This window comes from Tamandua tetradactyla, chromosome 8, assembly GCF_023851605.1.
Source record: "Tamandua tetradactyla isolate mTamTet1 chromosome 8, mTamTet1.pri, whole genome shotgun sequence".
Classification (NCBI taxonomy): domain Eukaryota; kingdom Metazoa; phylum Chordata; class Mammalia; order Pilosa; family Myrmecophagidae; genus Tamandua; species Tamandua tetradactyla.
Window position 1 is genome coordinate 111739622 of NC_135334.1, and position 27541 is coordinate 111767162.

The following is a 27541-nucleotide window of genomic DNA, read 5'->3' on the forward strand; positions in this document are numbered from 1 at the left end:
TGACTTCACTGAACAGGCCTGACTCCTATAATGGTCTGCATGATTGAGGAATGTCCACTGACTCCACCAGACTGTCCCCTCCATCAGGGCAGGAGCAGGCCTTTTTCCTCTTTCTAAATCCAGTTAAGAGCACAATAGGAATGTCAATATGTTTTTGCTGGATGAGGAAATGTGAATCTCTGCTATTCAGCTGAGAAAGCAATTTACTGATTCCTACTTAAGATGATCAAAAGTTTCTTTCAGTAATCCTTAAGAAATGTCACGAACATCCAAGGTGCACGTGAGCTATAACTTCAGAAGAGAAGAAAGTCTTGCCTCCTTCTAGTATGTTGGCATGTTGGCAGTTAATCCACTGCATGTTAAATAAGGTTGAGATATTCGCTACTCTTGGTGCTTTTTCCCCTAGTGGTTACAAGTGACTCCTTCTTACTCTTATTTCAGTTGGAAACTAAATCCTCTCTTGCAAGGCTGTTAAAAAAAATTATAAGGCCATAATATTTAGTGCAATGTCAAAATACATCGTGAATCTTGAGAAAGGAAGACTTCTATTGAAGGGACATTCAAATATTAATGATGACTACTGGTCATCATTAATATTATTTAAAACTCCAAAATCCTATGACTTATTGAGAAAAACTTCATACCTAGAAAGGTCCATAGAAGCCCTTAGGTCAGACTGTTTTGCAAATCGATGGTCAAAGACACATCAATCTGCTACTAGACGACAGAGGTATGCTTTTGTGACACTTTGGGACAAGAGAACCCTAGAGTAAAGACAAAAGCTTGAGGCTAATGGTTCTTTAATGGCCCACATCTTCCAAGGTTTCCATTTTGCCCTAACAGAGCAGTTCCCAAACACAGGCAACTTTGTAATGTCTGGTGACATTTTCGGTTGTCCCATCCTGGAAGGTATTCTCCTAGCGGGTAGAGGTCAGATGTTGCTAAACATCTCCCACAACAAAGAATTAACTAAAATCCTAATAAACTCTGCCCCAAAGGTTGTCAGAGAAGGAAGAAGGACCCAGAATGAGCACTGGACAATTCCTCGCACTTTCTCCTGGAGCCACCCATTCCCACCACCCAAGGACACGTCTAAGGTCGTGCATCACATGAGAGGTACTTTTCTACCCCCAAGTGTACAGGGGCGGCCACCTGAAGACAGGCCCAGCCACAACATAGCAATACACACCTTCCAGGAGCACCAACTTTCCACAGAAGTCATGGAATGTCTTGGAAGATACACACACTTCCCATATTTTCACATTTCTAGAAATGGAATGCATCTTATATTTAACATGACTTTCCCCCAAATCCTGTTATGAAATCAATGGAAATTCTTATAAATGATGACATATTAGAATCAGAGAAACAGGGTGGCTTAAAAGATTGCTTATTGGAATTACCATAAGAACCAAAAATTTCAATCATAGGTATTGAAAACAGAAACTCAGACAGATACTTGTATACTGATGTTAACATCAGCATTATTCATAATAGCTAAAAAGTGGAAACAACCCAGCCAACCCAAGTGTCCATCATAGATGCATGGATAAACAAAATGTGTTATGTATATGTATATTCCTACGTATATATATTTATATATATACATATACACATATTAGTCATTAAAAGAAATGAAGTTATGCAAGCTATAACATGGAAGAACCTTGAAAACATTATATTAAGTGGAAAAAAAACACAGAAAGGACAAATATTGTATGATTTCACTTATATAAAATATCTAGAATAAGCAATTGCCTAGAGACAGAAGGTAGACTAGATGTTATCAGGGTTGGGTGGGAGAAGAGTGGGGAGTTATTGCTTAATGGGTAAAGAGTTTTTATTTGGGATGACAAAAATTTCTTTTGGTTAATGGGTGGCGGTGATGGTAGTACAACACTGTGAATGTAATAAATGCCCACTGGGTAGTACACTTAAAATGCTTTAAATGACAGATTTTATATTTTATATATATATATATATATATATATATATATATATAATATACCATAATTTTATACATATATATATATTATATACCATAATTTTAAAATAAAAAATAAATTCGCTTATATAGAAATGAACATGATAGGAAATTTGCTTAACTTCCAAGGATAAAACACAAGACTTAAAAGAAGTTTCCCCTCGTGGTAAGCTCCCTTGGTCAATGTGAGTTCTCACTCGCCCACCTTGTTGGCAGAAAAGCTGAAAGCACAGGCTTTACTCTCAGGATGGAGAAAGACCAGTGGCCAGAGGGTCTGTGAATGAGGCCACCATGGCGAGACCTGCTCCCCCTCCTCCTAATCCTTCACCCCCTCCACCTGCATCTCCACCCTAGGAATCCTTGGTGGTCTGTCTTCTGTTTTCTCCCATAACTGGCATTGTTTCAGGTGATTAGCATTTGGGGACGCACCGAGGTACATTTGGGAGAAGCACCCATGGATCCTTCCCCTGACCTCCTTGGTCCACGGCAGGTATATTACAGAAACACCTGGCAGGGTCAGACTCAAAGCCTGAACTGATTTTCTCTTTGGACAAGTTTTGGGTAACTCTCTGGGCCTTGGTTTTCTCGTATGTAAAGTGGCAGAGGAGAGCTATTACCCACGACAGAGGTAGTTGTTTCTTTTTCCCTCTCTTTAGAGGGATTCAAAAATATCTTTCTACCATCAAAAATCAGTTTGGCAATAGTTCCCAAACACACCAAATACATTTGGCAGTGCAGTATCACATGTTTGCTTTTGAATCACCGGACCCATGAGATTTTGCAGGAGGGTTAAGTGGTTGACAATAAATCTAAATAATGTCATTCACCTTATCCTATACTTTCAGGCTGAAATGCTATTTTATATTTTCAAAAATCATTGCGTTCTACCTAGACAAATTTCTTTAGTAGTAATTGCTGAAGATGCTCACATTAGAAGCCCTGGAAGTTCTGTGGTTGGATGCAAAGGACAGACTCATCAAGGATTAGGTCCCCCGTTTCTCAATGTACAAGGTCTTTGAGATGTAATCATAGATGATGATTTTGACGAAAGATACAACTCATCACTAAACATCTTATGAATATGTTGTTTAAGCATTTGTTTAAAGGGAGACGATTCCATGCACAAGGTAGGAATATCATATCTTCATTCATTTATCCATTCAACACATATTTACTGAGAGCTGTACCAGGGGCCTGCCTCATTTTTAGGCATTGGGATGCAAGGATTTACATTTTACCCACCATCCTGACAAGTTTCTAGAAGCCAATTTTTTTCCTGATAACTAGAATATGCTTCCCAATTTTCCCTCCTTCCTCTGTGCCTCTATGTTTCTAGGGAAGATCTAGTTCACAGAAGGAAGCTGACAGTATTCAAAGCTGTGACGAAGACAAATGTCTGCCAAATCGGGAAATAAGCTCTAATGAGTGTTTTAGAATAACCTAACTTTCTTCCTTTGCATTTTTCCTCATCCTCTGGGAAAGCAAAGTGAGTCCTCTCTCTCACTGCCCCTCGCAACCCACTGCCCCCCGTCCAAGATTTCTGACCTGATCATTTCCTCGGCTCCAGGAACACACTGGGAATGTGGCACTGGAATGAGCTTTTGTCTTCCATCACGGTCCTGTTTTACCACAGAGGCAGATCTGTCAGGTGCTTTTGTTTACCTAGCCAGTGTTTTGATGTCAGAGAAATAACAAACTGTCCTGTTGACTGCTGTCACTTGGCTGGAGAGCTCAAGGTCATCAGGTGTTTGTTTGGACGTTGTGTAATTACAGTTAAAGACCTCAACAGGACCATCTTAGGCCTTCAATGTCCTCTCTTCTCTTTAAGCAGGAACCACCTGCTGTTTCCTTCCCAGATCGGTGAAATTCCCACTTGGCTCTCCCAGCACTTTGCTGGTAAGCCTATCACCATACGTACCTGCATTACCCTCTTTAACCCATCATTCCTGCAACCCATGATCATTAACCATCTCCATCCCCACAGCCTTGCTCTTTGACATTTAACCCCAACCTATTAAGGGACTTAACCAGGTTAACTTCTAACCTGCAATGTAAATGAAAGATATTGTCTCCTTTTGAAGTCTGGAAATGTTCCAAGGGTCAATCCTTTATCTATGCTTATATGCTTAAAATGTTCTACCTCTAAACTTATTCACGAATTCTATTTTCTAATTAAATGCAAAATCATAACTATTGTGTTGCGATAGATGTGAGTCCCCAACATCACCTTCAGCAGCTTCCATGGATAATAGTGTCATTTCTCAAAATGTGCTCTTCCGGACACTCATCCCCACAAATGCTCCTGGATATAAAGATCAAGGGGATAAACACGATTGGAAAGAGCTTCTCATCCTTGAGGCTCACAATGTGCAGTATTGTATTGAAAGCTCTGAGAAGTTCCTTAGTAAAGAAACTTGGCCAATTTTGTTTGGCCAAGCTAAAATACATTTTACATTTTTGTTTATTTGTCTTACATAAGAACTATATACATATTATGGATTGAATGTTCCAGGAAACACACTGTGGGAAGCAATGATCCACTATCTAAAAACCAAGCTCATATCATGGATATGAGATCCTCTAAGCCTAGACTGGCCAACCCTTCCAGCTTCTGGGGAAAACATCTTATCATTCCTTCCTCCTCTCTAACTCCCTCACCTCCTATCAGGCATCAAAACCTCCGTACCACAGAAAAATTTTTTTATAAAGAAGGGGACAACTGGGGTAGATTTGTCCTTGTGGTAGGGAGGAATGATTAAAAGCTTTGGGTCAGGAGGCTGTAGAATTGTAGAACTCAGGTCTGCTTGCAGAATTATTTACCTGACTATAGTGTAGCATGGAGAATGAATCCACAGTCTTAACCAGAACAGTGGTAGTGGAGAAGGGCCCAGGAGGATACCTGAACCACCATCCATCTCAGAACGGCAGCCATCCCAAGACATTTTGCAGGTGACTTGATCCAATGGTACCTCTGTAGGGTCCCTACTTCCTGAGGACTTGATCCATCAGACAGACCCCTTGCCATATTCATGGCCCTCTCACACATTGTCTTTGGCTTATTGCAGGCCATCTAGATCCTAATCTGAAAATTTCACAAGGGCTACTGAATTTGGCAAAGGATTCTATTTTATTTGGTTCTAAATTGTGTTCATAAATTAAGTATGCTAAGATAAGGTGTGCTACAACACTAAATGGTCATCTTTCAGAGTGCCACCTGAGTTTTCACTCCTACTTCCTCCACTGATAACCTTCACCAAATTACCTAACAACTCTGAGCCTCAGATACTCATTCATAAGAAGGGATGATAATATAGTATAACATAATCATATAATAATAACAAAATCTTTTCTGATTGGTGAAAACTAAATCAGAAAATGTATGTTAAGGTGCCTAACATAGGCAGTATTCGACACAAGGTCATTGTTATTATTAAAATCACTATTTATTTGTTACATAAAGATTTATTAGGCAAAATATCATTGCCTTTATGAGCCTTTAAAAGTCCTTTGGGAAATTTGTCTACTGATAGCTTCCATCAAGTCCATTGCAAATCCACAGGGAAGTGGATTTTCATGTCTCACATCTCCTTGGCCACTGGACTACATTCAACTTCTTTTAGTGGCAGCATCTAACATCTTCTTTTGGTGACATTTACCACTGTGGGATATCGATGGCAGCTGGCCCTCACTGAAGACTCAGGAAATATGTACCAGCTACTATCCTAAGTGCTTTACAGTTGTTTGAATCTTTTAATAAAACTATGAGGTAGGAACAAATTCCCATTTTGTAGCCAAGGAAAAGTCCCAGAGAGGCTAAGTAACTTGCCCAAGGTCACACAACAGATAAATGGCAAATCTGGGGTTCAAGCCTTCAAAACTGGACTCCTGCACCTGTGCACATACACCTCACTTCCCTGCCTCTCACTGGAGGGGCTTAATGTCTCTCTAGAGAAGGGCATGAGACATGAATATGCTAGAAAGGTTGGGCAGCAAAGGAAGCAGGAGGTGATGGCAGGTGAGCTATGGAGCGTGAAACCATCATTGGGGCACCGTGTTGAGAAAACAATCAGCTAGTCAACGAGCCAGGCATAGCCTGAGGAGCATTAACATCTATCCCTGAGGACAGTTTCCTTGTGTCTGTGCAGACCTGTGGATGTCTGAGTAGGAGGCAGAGGGTAGGCTGTGCCTGGCAGCAAGGAAGCAGCAGCCTGGAGCCTGGGACACAGCTAGTGAGAGAAAAGCCACCAAAGATGCCTTCTCTTTTGAGTTGCCAATGGTGCCTTTAATCTTTAAAACAAGGGACTCATCTGATATCTTTTGGGATTCAGAACAGAAGATGCCTTAAGTTCCCGCCAAACTATGGAACTGTAGGGTACTCGTTTCCCCAAGGGCCTCTCTAGCAGCTCCAGCTCTCTCTCAGAATGACACAGAGAAGAACTAACCTGAGCACCCTTCCTATGTGCCAGGCACTTCATACAGAATCCTCCCAACAACCCTGCATTGCATTATTCTTAGCTCCATCTTTTTTTTTTTTTTTTTTAACATGGGCAGGCACCGGGAATCGAACCCGGGTCCTCGGGCATGGCAGGCAAGCATTCTTACCTGCTGAGCCACCAAGGCCCGCCCATTTGGTTCATTCTTGTTCGAGCCCTTACAGTGTGCTAGGAACACAGAGCTTTCCAAAGCAGACCAGGTCCACCCCCTCTCTGAGCTGAATTTTCTGTTTCTAGCAAGGTGAGGATGTCGGACATGAGAGTCCAGCCAGGGACAAGGACACAGGCAGCAGGAGGCATCCTTCTGAAGTTGGGAGTGTGTGCTGATTTTCATCACCACCCCTCTGCATACAGAGGCTAGAGGTAAAGGCAGTTCTTGGAACAAGCAAAAGCTGCTCCCTCAGGTACACTAGGCCTCCCCACAAAGGGGAAGAAGACAAACCCCCTGCTGTTCCAGAGGTGGTATCCAGGAGGCTGGCAAACTCTCAGCATTTTATTTCCCCAGCCTGGGGTTGGGGGTAGGTGGTGGCACTTTGGGGAGAGATCTAAGCAGCTGAAAGTCTCCCTTTGTGTTGTTCTTACAGATATTTCTGGAAGAGGTCAGTTTAGAATAATTCATCATTACCCAGTAGACTTGCACTGAGAAGTCAGCTCGGGTACAATGATTAAAAATATAACTTTGCTCACCCATCCTTTTATTAATATCCTGTAAGTGTGGTAAGTGTACTAAGGAACTTCAGTCAACAGTGACAAAAGTTCATTTATCCAATAGTAGTTACACTAGCTCCAATAATTTGGTAAAAGTAAAAACTCTCTAAATCCTTGATTTCTTTTTCAAAACGTTATGTGGAAATGCTCAGTACTGTATGATCCAGTGATGTGATGACCAGCTCAGGCAGCTTGCTGGAGTTTGAGTACCACTCACCAGATGTCCCCATAAGGCAAGTGATTGAACTCTTCCGTGCCTCAGTTTCCTCATCTGTAAAATGGTGGTAATCACAATACCTAATATACTCATAGGTTAATATACGCAAACCCTTAAAACAGTACCTGAAGCATAACATTCATTTAATAAAAGCTAGCTACTACCATTATGCAAATTCAACCTATTTTATAATATTTATGATAGCAATGAACTGTCCTATATTCTTCCCTTACTGTATGCCAGGCACAGGGCTGAGGACTAACATACATAGGGCAATTCAGTCCTCAAGACAACCCCTTGAGGTGGACATTATACTCATTTACAGATGAGCTAATGGAGAGTCAAAGCAGGTTGCAACCCAGGTTCATAACAACACACGGTCAGTGCTATGAAATCTCATTGTCTGGTTTGATTCCTAGAGCAAGACTGAGAAGTGACCAAGAAGGGGTCATTTAGCAGATGAGGAAACTAAGGCCCAGAAAAGTTAACTAAATGACCCACATTCAGTTTTCTTTGCATAACTCCAAGCAGACAACCTCAAAGTGGAAGGGACAGGAAATGAACTGAGGAAGGCCACGGAATAAACTGGCCTTGCCTCTGGACCAAAATAATGGTGCAAGGACACATCCAGCTTCTCCGAGGCTGGGCTGCAACCATGCCATTCGGGCAGAACTTCTAATGCACCTTGGCATTGTTCCTTACACATGATCCATCACATGGTAAAACTGGTTTAATTAATATCCAGCAGTCTGGTCTCTCTGAGGTCAACATTTTCAACATCAGTTATGATCACATCCCAATGATCAAAGATTATATTTAACTTTTACACATGGTGTCACTTATCTGGGAAACTCCTGTTCATCCTTCAAAAGTTTGCTCAGCTGTCTAAAGCCTTCCCTGACCATCTCCATCCCTCAACTGCTTCTGTTTCCTTTACATCTTTCAAATCGTTGCAAAACCAAAACTGGGTAACTTGCCACTGTAATTTATATGCCTGCCTGTCTCCCCCATTAGACCGTGAGCTCATCCATCCAGGTATCCACAACTTACTTCAATTCTTTTTAATTCCACAATATCAATGGTTCTCAACAGGGGTGGTTTTGCCTTCCAGAGGACCCTTGGCAATGTCTAGAGACATTTTTAGTTGTCATAATTTGTGGGCAAGGGGAGCTACTGGCAACTAGTGAATAGAAGCCAGCAGTGCTCGTAAACATCCTACAATGCCCAGGACAGCCCCTCTACAGCAAAGACTTATCCAGCCCAAATGTCAACAGTGCCAAGGTTGAGACACCTGGTGTGCACAGTAGATCTCAATTAAGTATCACCCATTTGGCTGACAAAGTTTACTGTCCTTCATACACCAGGGCCTTTTACAGATGGTTATGGTTCTCAAGTATTTACTGCACTCCTGTGGGAGGATTATATTCCCCATCCCTGAAGACTAGCTTTGCCACTTGACTTTCTTTGGTCAATGACCACCTTATCACTTTAATGGCCTCATGCCAAATTCCAGCTGCTAGTGTCTGTTCCCTTTGCTTGAGGGCTTTTTCCTAAACTAGAAGGCTACTCTGTCTGCACTCACTCAGGCTAGAAATGCTGGAGACTGAACCACCACCACCACCACTGCTTCCAGAAATAGACCTCAACCACTGGCCAAGAGGCATGCATGTGTAAATTCACAAGCTCTCTGTCTCTCAAAGGGATCACTCTGAGGCATGTGATTTGCACTGCTTCCTGACATTTCCCCATGGGATTCAACTCAAGTTGCTCAAGGGGTAGCTTGCGTCATATTCTACCCTCCGTTGGCTGCCTTCCGTTCCCTGTCTCACTTCCTCGCTTCACTACTGGTGTTTCCTGAACCATCCCAATATAAGCTATTTGTGCTCAAGTCCATGTCCTAGAATCTTGTCCTAGAACCCAAACCAACACAGAAGACACATCTTTTCCAAGTCGAAGCACTGAAAGCCTTTATGTGATCCCACTGGCCCTTTCCTCCTCTGCTACAAGAGAGACACATCCCAGATGGGGCTGCTCCCTCAACCTGGGCCCCAAAAGAAGACATGGAGAGTACCCACAGTCGACCTGCAAACAACGCATAACAGAAGCAAGGTAAAAACTGCTGTGTTTGTAAGCCACTGAGATTGTGGGGTTGTTGTTAGTGAAGCATAATCTCATGAAAGCTGACTAATAGAGGGATTCTTATTCCAAGGTGGACCTTCCTAACTAACTTTACTATAAAAGACCTGGGTTTACTTATTTCCTAAATGATTTGATCCTCATCTAGGGCAAAGTCATATAGCATAGGCTCTTCACCTCTTTGAGGTTGGAGACTGTGATTTACTTTCTGCACTTTTAGGAGTTTCTCTGTAACTCATGCCTTGTGCAGTGCTTGGGAATTATTGAGCACCTAGAGAGTGGTAGACTGAGCCCTGAGCTTTGTGTGTTGTGCCATGAGCCAATATAGCCCTGGTGGCTGTTTGGGGGAAAGAGAATAAAGTTGAGGTTCTTGGGTTGGACAAGGATGAAAGCACTAGTCACGTCGAGGCTGCTTTCTTGCTGGACAACCTTGGAAAAATCCCTTCCACCACCTCAAGGCTCACATCTCTGACACAGGATCAGTCCCTGAGCGCTAACATCCCTTCCCCAGCACTCAACTTCTCTGGATAAGAGATGACCAAAACTAACTCAATTTTCTCAAACCTCAACCCCCCCCCCCCCCCGATTTATCTATCAGCTTTCAGAAAAACCTAAATGCACATCCCAGACCTCAAGGGAAAGGCCATATCATCAGTTTACAAATGATCCATTTCTTTTATGCTTCACTTACTGTGCCTGGCACACAGTAAGAGAGGAATACAGGAATAAAGGACAGTTCATTGTTACGCCTTCTCCCTCCCCTCTGTCCTTGACATTTACTGAGTATAAACTATGTTCTACACATCAGGCTGAACACGCGCTCACAGGTTATCGATAACTCTTGCTTGAGTCACTCAGGTACAGCCTTCACTGTTTTTACCATATCAGATTACCACCTCCATTATTTACTTAATATGGTTTCACATCGATTTCTCTTTATACCTAAATAAATCTAGTCTAAGAGGAATTTTTAATTACTGCCATCAATGGAAAGCCAGAATTACTTGTCATAAACAAAAGATGGGTATAAAAATAAATATAGAAAGGACATTTTACTGAATTTTAGCTATTGTTGTCTGCTGAAACCTCCCCTGCTTGTTTTCTTGTTAAAAAGTATTAATACTTGTTAAAAAGTATTATAATAGTGTTAAAGACATAGTAGTGCCAATGAAAGTTTTATCCTTGTCATAATCAGAAGAATAAAAAGAGAATTGAAAAAAGAATTTTCTCATCACATAATGCAATCATACTTAATTCCTTGTCAGTGCGCCCCCAATCATCTCATGTGTCCCCTAATATCAACTTTCATTTCATTAGGGAATCTATTTCACATATTTTGGGTAATGCTGTATTATTTCCCTGGGTCCTTGCAACAGTGAAGTTTAGTGATTAACCACACAGATTTTAAAGCCTGTCAGATACAGATTTGAGTCCTGGTCTATCACTTACGTGTGACTTTGGTAAAACCACTCAACCTCTGTGAGCCTCTAGTTTCATCATCTGCAAAATGGGGATATTCATATCCTCTTAATGTGAAGACCTTCTCAAAGGCATTGAGCATGACTCCCAATCATGCTCAATAAATGATGGCTGTCATCATTATTTATCATCAAATCTGTGTGGTAGGTATATTGATACCCATTATACAGATGAAGAAGGTAGGGCCCAGCTGAGTAATTTGGCAGTCACACAGCTTGGAAGCTGCATGGCTGGGGTTCCAATCCAATTCTCTGCCAGCCTTGACTTTTCTACTCCACTTTCCAACTGCCTTACGGAGCATTTCATCTATACTTTAAGATAACCTATATTTATTTTTCTCAACTCCACAGGCTTTCTCTTCACCACTAAAATACAGAGGGTCTGGGTGCATGGACATAGGCAGGGAATTGGAGCAGATTTCCGTCCGGACGTTTGTGATGTTCAAGCCGTGTGTTTGTCCCCTGATATGTGCCCACTTGCCCTGGGATTTGCCTTCCTGTGGAAGAAAGCAAGTGAGGGCAGAGCTGTCATCCACACCACTTGGAGACACATCTTCCCCAGCACAGCCTACAGCTCATGTCATCGTCGTGGTGACAGTGGGCAATGTCCTCATGCCTGCCCCCCTTGATTTTCAATGCTCCATTTATAAATTTCTCATCTGACTTTCATTAAGCCCTACTTCAGATTACTACCTGGAGAGACTTTATAAAACACACAAGCTGGGTGATAGCATACTTTATATGTGTTGTTCGCTCTCCCTTCATGTGTCTCTGGTCTTAAAACGTCGAGCCCTGCTCTGGAGTTGACCGGGCTTGGGGGGCAGGTGGGGAGCAGCAGAAATAACACATCCCCACTGCCTTCAGGGGACTGGTGGCTCCAGAGACTGAAGCCATAGAGAGGTCTTTTGTCACTACCTCAAGAACAAAGTGACTCATTTTTAGCATCATAGTAAGTTATGAGTTAGACTTCAGCAGAAAATGAACTTTCATCATTGCTCCCAAGTCTGATTGTGTTGCAGATTCTCCATCCTTTGGCTATTACCAGCTTGTGCTCAAGGCTCCATACCAGAAGCCTTAAGCCCGCCACCTCCACGGACACCAACTCCACCTCCACCCCTACCATAAGGCGAAGCAAAACAAAATGGGCAGAGAATGGATGAGACCCATTACCAGAAACCAGAAATGAAAAGAGAAGGCACTTAAAGGTGGAAGCAACCCAAGTGCTTATCAATAGATAAATGACTAAGCAAAATGTGATGTATACACACAATGGAATATTATTTGGCTGTAAAAAGGAATGAAGTCCTGATACATGCCATAACGTGGATGAGCCTTAAAGATGTCATGTTGAGTAAAATAAGGCAGACACAAGAAGACACATATTGTATTATCTTACTGACATGGAATACTTAGAATAAGTGCATTCATGGAGACAGAATATGCAACTGCATACTGTCTACTACTTAGAAGATTACAAGTTACCAAGCCCAAGAGGGGTAGGGTAGCATTATTGCTTAATTGGTGCAGAGTTTCTGTTTAAGGTGATGAAAAAATTGGGGTAATGGACGTTAGTGATGTAATTAATACAACTGAATTACACACTTGAAGGTGATGAAAATGGGAATTATGTTACTGCAATAAAAAGTAGAGACAGAGAGAGAAAGAGATGGGGCCTTGGGGATAAAAGAGTCAAATGGGCTGAGGGACCATGGGGTAAAGAGGGGACCTCTGGGCCACCACCAGAGCGTACCCACAGCGTGTCCAGCTGAGACGTGAGCCTGTGTGGGAACCCCGGGACAGGCAGAACGGACCAGAAAAGCCACTTGGACATCTCCTGGCTCAGCTCCACTCTGTATGGCTTAGAATCACCAGGTGAGGGAATATGCCTACAATGCCTCCAAATCCTTTGCAACGAAAGAGTCTGTGACCTCATTTGATGGCTTTAAGAGAAGGCTACAGTAATGCTCGAGATGTCACTTTTGTAATATCTAATTCTTTACCCAGCAGTCAGAGGTGCAACTGGCTGAATTAACCAGACTTCCTAGCTACTTAAAGTTTGCTCCAGAGACCATCAGCTTCACCCGGGAGCTTGTTAGAAATGCAGAATCCCAGGTCTCACCCAGACCACATCATTAACAGAATCCCCAGCTGATTCTTAAACCCATTGAAGTTTAAGAAACACTGTTTCTTAAATCTACCTGATTTTGCAACTCTCTTAGACAGGTTACACGTCTAAAATTTTTTAATTTGAGAAAACAAAAATAAGAACAGCCTGAGAGTGACGAAACCATTATCTCAGATCTGGCCCCGACTCTGTCTCCCTTCAGCCATGTCTGTGGCTACCAATGCTAGGTTGGCTCAGCAGGGGAGCAAAGAGGGGTGGGCAAAGAAGCCATTTGCAGAGAAAGCAGAGGAGGGAGGAAGAGGGCAAGAGAGGGAAGCCTGCCTGGAAAAGTGAAATGACAAGGCTGTTCCCTCACCACCCCTCTAGGCAGCCCTGGTCTCTGCTGTCTATTCTCTTAGGATTGGCTGCAACTTCACTCATTCTCAGTTCTCTCCTCATTTCACATGGAGCTTTCCTCAACAGCTCATACCATTCAGCTGATGGCTTCTCACTGTTCTCTTCTCTTGGGGTTCTATCATGTGGATGAGTCCTGTTTCCCAGAACTATTTCAGTGGTTCTGGGCCACATTCAGGAACCCAGGCATGCAGGCATTAAGCCCAGATTCAAAGCCCCTGAACTACAGGGGTAAGGGGGTAGGATGTATGTGTTCTTATTTTTCTTTTTCTGGAGTGATGTAAATGTTCTAAAAATGATCATGGTGAAGAATACACAACTATGTGATGATACTGTGAGCCATTGATTGCATACTGTGGTTGGACTGTACGTGTGTGGAGATATCTCAATAAAAATATTTTTTAAAAAAGTCCCTGAACTAGGTTAACTTTGCCACTTCTTTTAGTATCTCTGAAGTACACACTCCATGCAATTTATTGGAGATATTGATTCTCAAATCCTCAGGTACTTACTGCAGATTTAGTGTCAATAACCAAGAAGAACCTAACCCAAGACCAGTCACAAATATGACTATGACACTGTAGTGTCTTTAACCAGTTCCCAGAAATAATAATAATTTTAATAAATGACATTTTGGGTTCTTACTATATACCAAGCACCCTTCTAAGCCCTTCACTTGTATTGACTCATTGCATACTTCAAATAACTTTGTGAGGTTGGCATCCTTATTATCTCCATTTTACAGACGATGAAACTGAGGCATAGAGGATTTCAGTAAATTGCTGGAGCTCCTTCAGCAAGGGCTCGTCAGGGATGCAGGCCCAGGCGGTCTGGCTGGAGTGCCTGGATTCTCAGCCACTGCACCTCCCTGTCTTCAGGCCTGGGGAAGCACCCAGGAGCCAGATGTCAGAAGCACAGAGACCCACCAAAGCGGGTCTGAGCCATGCCTGGGGCACACGGCAAGGTGGTGTCTCATGACAGTGACTTGAACAGAGCCTGGAACAGCACGAGGGACCCCTGTTTTCAAAAGGAAAAAGGCAGTCTGAAACCAAGGACCAAAACGTTGCATCCGAAATGTTGGCTGACTCCTGTTAACTGCTCTTCTGCCTCTGTTCTTTTTCACTCCTTCTTCCTTGAACACTCTCTTTCCAACCTTCAGAAAGTCCCCAGGAACCAAGCAAGGGGACTGGAAGTCATTGATTCAGGCAGGGGTGAGGCCAGGCCACAGGATGACAAGGTAGAAACAAGAGTCAGAGAAGCAGAATCAACAGCTGCATTGAGGTGCAAGATGAAAGCAAATGGAAAATGAATGAAAACACCAGAAACTGAGCAGAACAGAGCAGGTGGAGAACTTCAGGCTCAGTTGTATCAAGGTGAAGGGCTGCAGGTGACCCCACTTGCTGGGTAGGCAGTCATGGGGCCAGTACCGCATGGTGAGGGGCACATTGGTCTGAAAACTGGGCAAGGCGCCCACAGTCCATGGTGCAGAGCACCAAGCCAAATGGGAAAACCCTAGAAATAGCAGCCCAGAGCCAAGTAAACCAGGAGCCAGAGGCAACAGAAATCAGATCATGGGATTAAGAACAGCTAAAGTTTACTGAGCGTTAACTCTGAGCCAGGCACTTTGCTAAGCATTTTATAGAGATTATTTTACTTAACCCTCTCAGAAACTCTCTGGGAGACCACATTTGGCAAAGAATGCAGTGAATAGAACTGTTGTTTCCAAAGCCAGGTTGGGTATGAATCTGACTCCCCCATATCTTAGCTGTGTGATCTTGAGCTAGTTACTTAAACTCTCTGTTTCTCAGTTTCCCCACCTGCTAAATGGGATAATGTTAGTACGTATGTCCCACAGTTTGATGAAGATTAAATAAAATAATGGAATTAGCACTCAAAGTGGAGCCTCACCCAGAATAAAGTCTCAGTAAATTTAGCTATAATAATTATTTCTATTGTTAGCCCTATACAAAGAAACTAAAGCACAGAGATTGAAATAATTTTTAAGTGATCAGGCTAGGCATCAAACCTAGACAGTCTTTCTCAAGAAGCTGTGTGTGTAGCACACTGCGCTGGTTTAAATTGTCTTGTACCCCGGAAAGGCCATGTCCTTTTCACCTCATTTAATATTGCTGGATAGGATCTTTTTCATTGTTTCCATGGAGATGTGACCTACCCAATTGTGGATGGTAACTTTTGATTAGGTGGTTTCCATGGAGATGTGTCTCCACCCATCCAAAGTGGGGCTGCTTACTGGAGTCCTTTAAGAGGGAACCAATTTGGAAGAAGCCTCAGTGCCAAAAATGCCCACATTGCACAACCAGAGATCATTGCAGATGCAGAAGGAAAGCGTCCCTGGGGAAGCCTTATGAAATGAGCAGAGAGAGCTAGCAGACATCGCCATGTGCCTTCCCAGCTGACAGAGGCGTTCTTTCTTGAGTAAAGGTAACCCCTTGTTGATGCCTTAATTTGGACATTTTCATGGCCTTAGAACTATAACCTTGCAACTTAATAAATTCCCTTTTTAAAAGCCATTCTATTTCCGGTATTTTGCCTTCCAGCAGCTTTAGCAAACTAAAACACACATGCTTCTCTGCCTCACGTCCATTCTCTGCAAGGTGAGGAGAGGGAGACAAGGCATAATGCCCAAAAGGGTGCAGAGCAAGCGGATGGAAAAGTGGAGTGGAGAGAGGGAGTCTGAAGTGATTGCTGAGCAGATCCCAGGGCTGGTGGTGCAGGTTGGAGTGGGGAACACGAGTGCGGCAAGGAGGCCCTGGAGACCTGACGCTTCATGGGATCCTGGCACCCAAGGCCCAGGGCCCCTAGTTACAATGGCTTTTCTGGATGGGACGTGAGGCCCATGCCCAAAAATACCACGGCTTTGCTGCAAAGTTCTCACACAGGCCAGAACCACACTCATTACAAAATTGCAGGCCTGAACAGTCACTTGAGAATATCAGTACACCTGGGTTGGGAGGAGAGGGCTTTGGCCAAACATGCAGCAAAGGGAACAGCTAAGACATACTGAGTGACTGTGACATGCAAAGTACCGTTATACTCACTTCATGTAATCCTCACCTCAGTCTTATGAAATTGGTTCTACTATGATCCTCACTTTTTAGACAAGGACAGTGAAGCACAGAGAGGTCAAGTAACTTTCACAAAAAGGTCACACAGCAGTAAGTGGCAGAGCCAGGATCAGAACCCAGGGTGCCTGGCTCCAGAGTCCATCCACTTAACTTCTACTGTCTGTAATGCCCAAGCAGGCTAGTCTCAGAAACATCTGGATAATTTATTAAGCCTCATGGTTTCCATTTGTCACTATATCCCTGGCGTGGGCAGTGAAGTGCATGTAAGGCAGTCAAAGTGCCAGAAATGGAGAAAATATCAGATGATCCCTAATTGAGGACAGTCTATAAAATATCAGATCAGTTCTCTTCAAAAGTGTCAAGGTCATGAAAGATGAGGAAAAACAGAGGATCTGTCACAGGCTGGAGGAACCTAAGGAAGTATGACAAGGCAATATGGAATGTTGGTTTAGAAAAGAGAGGTGGAAAAACTGGTCAAATCCAAATAAGCTCTAAGTTAATTGTATTGTATCAAATTTAATTTCTGCATTTGTATCAATATGTTATGGCTGTGTAAAATGCTAATATTAGAGGAAGCTGGGAAAGAGGAATATGAGAATGCTTATATTATTTTTGCAATTCTTCTGTTAGTCTAAAATTATCTCAAAATTTTAAAAAATTAACAATAAAGAAAATACAGATGAAAAAGAACCAAAGTCACTGATACTCTCAAGGTATAAACTAACTTGTTTATCTTTGTGATTATAATAAAATTATACTGTTTTTACTTAATTGTGATAAGTGATAATTGCTCATCTTGGTTTGACATTAAATCTGTCTTAATTGTGAATTTTAAAAAAAGGGTCATGATACTCATACTTAGAATCCTAGATCTGCTTCAAAAGAACAGATGCGAACCTATCATCATTTCCTCTCTTTGACCCACATCCTCAACGCCACATCCACAAATCTACCCAACCTCTACACCTGGCTGGCAGCTGTATAAACTTAGAGGCTGAAGGACCACCTTGGAGACAGGATTGAGCTTCCATAAATGCAGTTGGCCTTACCACCAGTGAATGGACAAGCCAGGGGAGACCTCTGTGTCTTCATGAAGGTCAGGATGGCTGACAGTCAGGGAAGCAAAAGAGAAGCAGAGGTGTCAGTCCCACTTACCATGTACCAGGCACTAAAATAAAGACTGCCTGAATTAGCTCATTTAATCCTACCACTGCAGTAGGAGGAAGGAACTATTATTATTCCCATTTCACAGATCAGGAAAGCGAGGATCAGAGAGGTTCAGCAACCTCTCCAAGGTCACACAGGAAGTAAGTACTAGGGTTGGCATACAGCATGGATACTTGTGTCTAGAAAGACTTTAGCGACTCTTTCTTAGTTGATTTTCTCATTTGAACCAATATTGGACTGGTTAGCTGTGTCAAATCATCCCCTGGTTTGTCCCCAACTCAGAGATGGGAGGCAGGCATTTCAGAACACATACTATGTGCCAGATGCTCTATATCTAATATTCCATTTAATTGTTATAAAAGTGGAGTGTCAATTCCATTTTCAAATGAGGGAAATGACACTCAGAAAGGTTACTCAACTTTTTTTTTGTCCAGCACCAAACAGCAAAGCAGCCACTCCAGAATTCAAGCCCACATATTCCTTATGGTTAAAGCCCAGACTCTCTTTATCCTGTTTCCAAGAAAGACTAACAATGGTGCTTGGTACCATTGAGCACTCCTAGAAATGGACCATCTCTCAACAACCCCTCAAAAGTAACCCTCAAAGAGACATCTAAATAAGCATCCTCAAGCTGAACAGAAGGCTGGAACTGGCAATTACACAGACGGTTTTGCCTGTTATGTTTGTCTAATCCAGATAATCAGACTTCAATAAACAGAATAGTTTTTTTGTATGTGTGTGTGTGTTTGGGGGCCTTGTTTGCCTGTCTTTTGTATGTTTGTTTTTTTACCTATTTTACATAGTTACGTGATCTAGATTTTCTAGAAAATTGCAAACACCCTTTTCCTTTATTCCAATGTGGACTTTCTTTAAGAAACATATTCACAATCCATTGCACTACATGGCCAGTTCTTCATAAAAATACTTGCACATGGCAAATGGAAACAGCATAGCACTTGGCAGATTCTTTAGTAGCTTCAACCAGAAGAAAAAAGCTATTCTAAATCAGATAAACTTCCATAATTCCAAAGCCAGTCCATTGATTTTACACTCGGAAATATCACCTGCCTCCCATCCCAAAAGCCCATTCGCAGTTTAGGATTCCAAATGCTGAAAAGGAGATGCCAACATGTGAATTGAGGAGATGGTAAAGTCCCCAAGTCCCAAAATCCAGGCTCCAGTTGAAGCAGGCTGGTTCCGTCACAGAGCAACTCTTTAGGGACTTATTATTCTGAAGTGTTGTTTGGATGACAGAAGACACCCGGGACACAACCTCCTGGGAAGACAGCAATCTGAGAGCAGCTCTCTGCTGCAGGTTATATATCTCTCACCAAAGGCAGAGGAAAAGGCCAAAAAAAACCTTTGATGCTGGCTGATCTGAAGCAGTCTAAAATTGTCACAACCTGGGCTGATTTGTCAAAACTTTAATCTCTGGGAGAACTCACCCTTTCCGTTCACGTCAGCCAACTGTGTCTTCATGAGCAACTCCAAAAGTCCAGCGGCCCTTCTAGTGCATGAAATTTAACCGCTTGCATAACAGTAAGAACCTTTTCAATGTGTTGGTAGCAGGAAGGGCAAGAAATACAAAGGAGCCTTTGCCTGTAACTGAAGCTCTCAATTTGATCACAAAACAACAAGGCCATCTCCAAACTAATATACAACTGTGGCTCTCTCCAATTAAAGAAAAGTCAGATCTATATAGATGCAATTAAAAGTTGGCAATTTCCTAGTCATCTTGGAAAGAGCGCATAGTCAATTTGGCTAATTTTAGCTCTAGGAAGGACAAGGAGAAGATGGGGGGGGGGTAAATCTGAAAACCACTATCGAATTAAATGCATTAAAATCTATGATAAACAGAAAAATATTTGGCACGTTATGAGTACAACATATATGCTAACTCTCGGGGTTGTGATTCCTGTTGTTGTTACTAATTTTATTATTATGCCACCCAGATTTAAAAAGCCATTCTAAATCCTTTGCCACATAGAGACAATGCACAGGGAATGCTGGTTAAATAGGCAATCTAGGTTTTAAAAAAGGCGGACATGAAATCCTGGATGAGCAAATACACACCCACACCGAGTCAAGCACCCTTGCCTCTGGGTGTTCATTGGGAAAGACCACCTGGCAATTTGGGAGTTTAGAAGTGTCTACTTGAGTCTTGAAAAGAGGCCAAGGATTTTCCATGAGATGCAGTCAAGAGAAAGAGACGTTTGGTTGCATTTTCCAATGAGAAGCACATGTCCAAGAGAATGTATGTTTCCTCCACTCATGTTTAGATGGAAACAACACTAAATACATTCTGTTCCAAGGACTTACTCACGCTTACCATCGAGACTTAACTTTTTAATTTAAATCCCAGGATCCTGCCATAAAGCAGCCAACTAAAAGGTCGCTCTGAGAACAACTTCTGGGCAATCTATCCATCGCATGACCATTTCCCACAGCTAAAACCCACATTCCATGTAGTAAAGGCGTCCCTGGAGTTGGTAAGAAGCTATAGATTTTTCTTCTCCATGTCCACGACTAGTGATATACATATAATTGATTCCATTTAAGATTGGACATATGATCTTCCAGGTGACCTATAGAAGGTCAGATCTGTTCTGACTCATATTTTCATAACCCTGTCTGATTTTACCATTTAATCCCTCAGCCAGCTTTTGAAAGACCCAAAAGCTTTGATAATACAACCAGGACTAGACAGCTCCCAAACTTAGATGCAGGGCATGTGACAGAAACACCCACCAATACCCTAAGCTCCACGGTCCCATAAAAAGGAAATAAGAACACCCTGATTCCCAGATGGGTCAACCCCACCTGAGGATTCCACAGGAAGGAACCAACAGGGTTGGTTCACGCTTTCCGTCTGAAAACAACCTGGGTTCTGACCCTGCTCATCGTGAGGCACTAACCTTCTCCGAATGGGATCCTTGGGCCTCTTCATGGACACATACGTGACAGTTATTCTAGGTGATCTTTTTTTTTTAAGAGTTTTATTTTAAGTCCCAGCTAATCTGTGCTGCTCCCTGGACTGGTCTGAACTCTCCATACACCCTAGTGCAGGTCTACAGCAAGTAGCAGAGACACTGTGCTAAGTGTGGGTTCTGTCTGTTTCCCTCTGTCCCTTTCTTCCAGTCAGTTCTCGTCCATCAGTAGCCCCTTCCCTTCTGCCTAAGCAGAGGTGTCGATGAGTCAGAAATAAACGAACGAAAAACAAAGAGTAGGGTGAGGGCGATGGCTGTCTTTACCGGGACAGTGCTAAGGCACTTTGCGCCGTTTGTTTTGAGTGCCTCTGGGTATTTTTAGAGTCCGCAGGGAGAAGATAAGCTGCACAGGGAGGCTGTTAGACTCTAATGACACCCTGAGCTTAAAGAAACAGGATTCACAGCAACTTTTGGAGCTGCAGGTGGTGGAAAGCAACACCTGATTTGAAAAATCACACATACATTGCGGGGAGGAGGTAGAAATGGGAGAAGAGGAAAAAACTTGAAAAATTGAGCTGGAATTTAGTGTTGCAGAGCTCAGGTATAAATCACCCAATGATGAGATTCTTTTATGAGTTTGTGGTAGCCACACACATTTTTCTTTCTTTTCTTCTCCTTTTCCTCCCCCAAGAGATGGGGAGAGGTACAGGCCCCCCAGGACAGCACTTGAGCACTTGGTCCTGCTGTGTCAGAATGTCACTGAAACCCCAGACATCCCAGTTCCCTTAGCCAGCCTTAGCCAATAAAAAGTTCTCCCCCTTTTTTTCCCCTTTGAATCGGGGTTCTATCAAAGGAACCCAAAAGAATCTTAATACAGAACTATCTCTAAATATAAACTTTTAAAAGCACCACAGGAGCACTGGTTCTGTGAGACCAGTACAAGCCATGCGTCTGTCCAATGCATGTCTGTCCTGCTGGTTCTGAGCACAACACCAGCCCCCTCGACAAATGCCCCAGCTTGTGGTCAGAGGCCTTAGGAAATAGGTGGGGAAGCCCCAGCCCACCCTGCTTTGTACTTCGGAAGAATGAAGTGGAACACTGATCTCTTGTAGATATCGTACTGCACCCTTCATTTTGTTGTCTTTCTGAGAAAAGCGAAACTTCTCTGTTGATTTGCATCTTCCTCAGGGGTATGTGAGCACAGACCCCTCATCAAACACCCCCTGCCACGGGTGATGTCTGTGATGATAATGATGGATAGCGGACAATTATTAGAACTTGACCCGCGTGATCTCACTAAATCCTCACGACGAACCCGTGAAGCAGGTACTAGAACATGCCCATGGCTCAGGTGAGGATACCACGGCTGAGAAAGAACAAATAATGTGTGCAAGGTCACATGGCAGGTAAGAGGAAGAGTCAGACTCAAAACCCACTCCCTGTACCTGCCAAGTCTTCATTTAACCACTAAGCATTTCCCATTTCCCCTGAATAACCCCTCTGCTGGGTGGGCCTTTCCTTGCCATTTACTTCACTGCACCTTCCCTCCTGCCCTTATCAGCCACTCTACATTTTCGCTATCTCAGAGTTCCTGCTGAACCTGTTTCGTGTCTTCCTACTACTACTGTGCCTGATTATTCCATCCTTAGCAGTGATTCTTTCAGATGGTTGAGAAGAGGCCACCAGACCAGATAATCTTTGTTAATCTAAACCTTGGTAGGATATCATGAATCAAGATATACATTTCCAAAAGAACAAATCATAGACTTGACTATTGCTCCTAACAGGTAGAGGATGGATGAGTTTGATCATGCTTTAGTTACCTCAGGCATTACTGTTTCCAGCTTTCCAGGAGTAAAAAAAATCTTAAATGATTTTTCCCCACCTGGACACCATAAAAGTCAAAAGTCTACAATCACCTAAGGATATTATCAGGCACATGAGAATCAAATTTATATACAAAGATGTTTACCACAGTGAAATGTTAGAAGTAACCTAAATGTCCAACAATAAGGGATTCACTAAGTAAATTGTATGGAGCAGTGACATTAAAAAAAATGCAAGCCTATTGAGTCATCAAATATTATATCAAAGAATATGATGGTAAAACTCCTGGCATAATCCTAAATGAAAAAAGCAAGCTTCAAGACACTATTCCATTTTTACACACATAACACACCTGCAGATTTAAAGGAAATGAGCTCATATGAAAACAGCAGTGGGATGACAGATATTACATTTTCTGTTTTTTGCTTTGTGCATGTTTTGTTGAGGCTGCTAGCTTTGCTCTGAGCAGCAAATACCTCATCTCATTAATCTCTGTATTTAGGCCCCTAGCGTATTGCCTGACCAACAGAGGTCTTGGGTCAGTGTATGTTGAACAGACCTCCTTGGCTTCCAGAGGGCAGCCTGAGAATCCCACCCCACTCACCATATGTACTGAGTGGCATCACCCGCCACGCACTGTCCCATATGGATTCCTGGTGCTGAAGGGATAGCAGTTGTTCTACTGGCATGTTTGGAGCACTGACAGTTAAGATAAAGGGGACAGTTGATCAACTGTGTCGCCATTACGCAACAGCAATTGCCTGACCTCTTCCTCCACTGTACTAGTCAGGACTTTTTTGGTTGCTTGAAACAGAAATGCTCTCCCATGGGTGCAAATAAAAGAGACTCTGATATTGCTAGGTATCGCTATCTCATGAACTGCCAGAACAAGAAACAATGTAATAACAGGAGGCCTCTCTTCAGAGGGGATTGGGACTGGCAGCTGGGTGATTCATCTATGATCAATTAGAAGTGGGAATGATTTTTTTTTAATGATGCATTATTACTATGAACATTTTAACTGAAAATGGGTAAAATCATTCATTTGCTGAACTTTGTCTGAATTTGGATCCTATGTGGCCTACAGAAGATGTTTCTTCTCATCCATTCCATGGTTTGTCTGAATTCTTACCTCACCCTTAGAATCCCATGAGTCTTAGCAAAAAAAATGTATGGATAAATGAATTACAAAAGAAATGTACAGATATACTGACTTCTTTGACTAAGGAAGACTGACCCAGAAACCATCTGCTCAGCGCATGGCCATGATTCAAAATGACAAGTACATGTTGGCTCCAAGAATCCTCAGTGAGCTCAGACTATTTTAATTAAGATAGGCACTTTGTTAAACCTCCCAGAAATAAGTGGTTTATATACAGGATAAACTAAAGATGTAATGACAATGAAAATTGATCCAAATGCTGAATGAATAACTGGCAAGATCATACTCTATGTGAAGAACACAATTTCTAGAGGCTCAGAATGGAAGAAAGAAAAAAATTTAAAAAGGCTCTCCCCTCACCCCTTCCTAAGTTATAATTTAGAAAGTAAATCTCTCAGTTCGAACAACCCCTGCCCACCTCTTTGTGAGTTAGGGAAACGGGGAGCTTTTTCAGTACACAAAAGGGAGATGACAGGTGTTGTGAGCTTATAGTTTCACGGATGTTTTCTCATTTTATCCTCACCACAACTTGCAAGAAATATATCATCTACACTTCAGAGATGAACAAATTGAGGCACAGAGAGTTTAGGCGATTTCTCCAAGGTCACACAGCTAGTCTGTCAGCACTAATGCCCACAGCCTTTACAGTATTTTGCTTCTCATTCTCTTCAGGCAAAAGGCCCTGCAAAGAGGCACAGGTGGCAGTAAATGGTCTTTTCAAAATACCTTTAAAGACACACTGAGACCTGTAGATTGTCTCAGAAAACCAGTTCTACAATGAGCCAGGCCAGTCCATCTGCTCTCTTGACTTGCTCTTTCCCCAAAATGTGTTCCTTCAAAGACCAGAACTTACTTGTATTCCTCTCTGCTTCCCTGGATTCTCCTTAGCACTTTATAGCCAAATTTATATAAAAAATATTTTTAAAAATCTTAACCATGCGGGTTCTCTGGCTAGATCTCTGGGAGGAATTTGTCTCATCAGAATGAGAAGACTCTAAGCAGGCAAGACAGAAAGCAAGAAGCAAAACCTGCCTCTAAAAATAATGATAATCTCATTTTATCCGGCCCTTAATCACATACCTTGCTATATTTCTTACACTCTACCATATATTTCTTTTCTGTGGGTTACCTTAATCTTAGACCCATCTTGCCTTCTCTCAACCCTCACTTTTTGCTCTGTCAGAAGAACATATCACTTAAATTATATATACTTTTCCCAGATATCTTCCGACATGGACCCTCAGATGCTATTGTCATGAAATTCAGGGATATCAGTTTAAATCAAAACTCAACAGTACGCAGATATTTGTAAGAACTTTCTACTTGATGTTTTGAAAACATTCACCATTTTGACAGCTGATCAAACGGTATCTAAGTTAATGTTTAATACTTAGAATTTAAGAACTTTGCTATCTGAATATGTAGATTTTTTTCCTTGTTGCCTTAATTTTAAATTGGTTTATGAAACTTACTGCACAAACACAGGCTTTACAATGTTTATATGGATACTTTATTTAAATATGTCTATGGTTAAGCTAACTAAGATATCCATTGTTGGTGGTTCTAAGTGCATTGTTTGTTTTCTTATAAAAAAAAAAAAGAGTAAAGAGGAGCCCTAACTCCAATAATTTTGAAGACCACTGATCCTTAAAGGAGCTTATAGAAAATAAAAACTGTGGTTTCTACCACAAATAAATTAATTAATTTAATTAAATTTCAAAAAAATCCCTCCTCCCTAAAGAAAAGTGTTGAAGACAAGACATGGTATGTTATTACTTCACTGGCAATTTCAAGCATTTTCATTTGAAAGGGAGCAAAAGAAAAATCTCCTTTTATTTGTGAAAGTGGAAAAAAACATCAGCTTTAAAGGGCTGCATTTTGAATATCATAACAGACTTCAGGAGACATGAAAACATTAGAGAAAAACAGATCTATGATCTCTGATGGACCATTTTAATAACAATCGCTAATTTTTAAGAGCTTGTTTGCCATGTGCCAAGCACTTTGGGAAGCACTTTCCATGCATTTATCTCACCACCACCCTATAGGATTAGGTACTATTATTAACCCCATTTTACGTATGAGGAAACTGAAGCTCAGAGAGGTTATGCCTTAAAATTACCTTGTCTGAGCAGCTTATCCATGACTAACATTTCTAAATAAAAATGAAGGGCAGTAATTTATATCTCAGTAAGTTTCAGATACACCTTCTCCTCCTCTTCCAGAGGCTACAGTTCTTCCCGAGTGGAATTGGTGCAGGAACTTGTTCCTGTTCAACCAATCATGGTGACTTTCTCTTGTAGGAAAGGATTATCTGAGCAGGAATGGGTCAAATTTCTCTGGGGAAAAAAAAGAGAGCGTGGATGAACAGTCGGGCACAGCATTTTTACACCAGTGAAACTATTCTGTATAATATGAAAATGGTGGATACATGTCACTGTGCATTTGTCAAAATCCCTAGAACTACAACACAAAGAGTGTGCCCTAATGTGAGCCATAGCTTTAGTTTCTAATAATATATCAATATCGGTTCATCAACTGCAGCGAACGTTACCACACCAATGCAAGATGGCAGTAACAGGGAAGCTGTGTGTGGGGACGTGGGAGGGGGATGCGAGGGAACTGTCTGTACTTTCTGTGCAATTTTTCTCTACATAAAACTGCTTTAAAAATGAAGTTCATTATGGGTGGGCCACGGTGGCTCAGCAGGCAGAGCTCTTACCTGCCAGGCTGGAGACCCGCTTCGATTCCCGGTGCTTGCTTATGCAAAATAATAATAATAATAATAAAGTTTATCATTACTTTTGTAAATGCCAGTTTAAGCATCCCTCTTTTGGAAAAGGGATTGCTAGAGGGGTGCATCTTTTATGCAATCCCGAAATGCCAGGAAAATAGGGTCTTTGGCCCCAGGAGAAGGCCGGTGCAAATGGCTGGGGTTTCCCACACAGGATGAAGCAGCAAGAACACCGCCCACTAACCCAGCACCCTGACCCCGCCTGCTATCAAGGCACGTCCCGTTCCTCCTGAGAGCAACGGGTGAGTTTACAGACTCTCTCCCAGGCAGACTCATTCATAATTTACTTCTGGGTAACTGGCCGAGGCTGTTCGGCTGCAGTGGTTTTACAACGGCAAGGCCTATTCGTTTCAAAAAAAAAAAAAAAAAAAGCAGTTCAGGCATTTTTTTTTCCGTTGAATTCTTAACATGTGGGAGAGACTGCAAATGGGAGGAGAAAAGCTATCCTAAAAGTGCAGTCTGTAAGTCTTGAAATAACCAGAATATTAAAGCAAGGGACACAAAACGCCATTTCTCGACTCCACACTGCACCCTGCTGGAAAGAGGAGGAACTTTGAAGAGAAAGCATGTGCAAGCAATTCGCCAAAGTATTATGAAAACGGATTCACATCAAAAATTCATAGATAAAGTCATTTTTCACACAAACTTTTTTCTCTTCACGTATATTCTCCCAACTTACGTTTACAACAGTCTTACGAGGCCAGCATTATTATTCCGTTTTACAGATGAGGAAGCTGAGTCTCTGAGACCATGACCAAATCCGAGCCTTGCAGCCCTGGAGGCAGGATTTGTGGCCAAGTCTTCCCGAATCCAAAGTTTGTGGGTTTTTCCCACATATCAATCCCATGGGAAAGGGACAGGGTGGGTGGGAATACTGAGTTCACTTAGGGGGTGGGGTTTGCCCGGTATTTATCTCAGGAAATATTTTTTACCCTAAAAAGGAAAGACCTAAAGAGATAAAGCTTTGTTTTAAAAGGTTTTCATCACATGGCCATGGCTAAAAAGCAGAAAAAAAGAAGTGAATTTGATCGATTTCACTTTTGT

General features: G+C 42.2%; 1 protein-coding gene across 4 annotated transcripts in view; it reads right to left on the reverse strand.

Annotated features, from left to right (window-relative positions):
• The window catches only part of SLC1A2 (solute carrier family 1 member 2), a 177940-nt gene that overhangs the window by 114181 nt on the left and 36218 nt on the right, over window positions 1-27541 (reverse strand). The window contains exon 1 of one of the 4 annotated variants that reach the window (XM_077114410.1): window positions 3530-3649. The exons of the other annotated variants lie outside the window; for them this stretch is intronic. Within the exon in view, the coding sequence (XP_076970525.1) occupies window positions 3530-3537 (8 nt within the window). The 5' untranslated portion in view covers window positions 3538-3649. Of the gene's footprint in view, window positions 1-3529; window positions 3650-27541 lie in introns of those variants that run through there. 4 annotated transcript variants of the gene reach the window in all.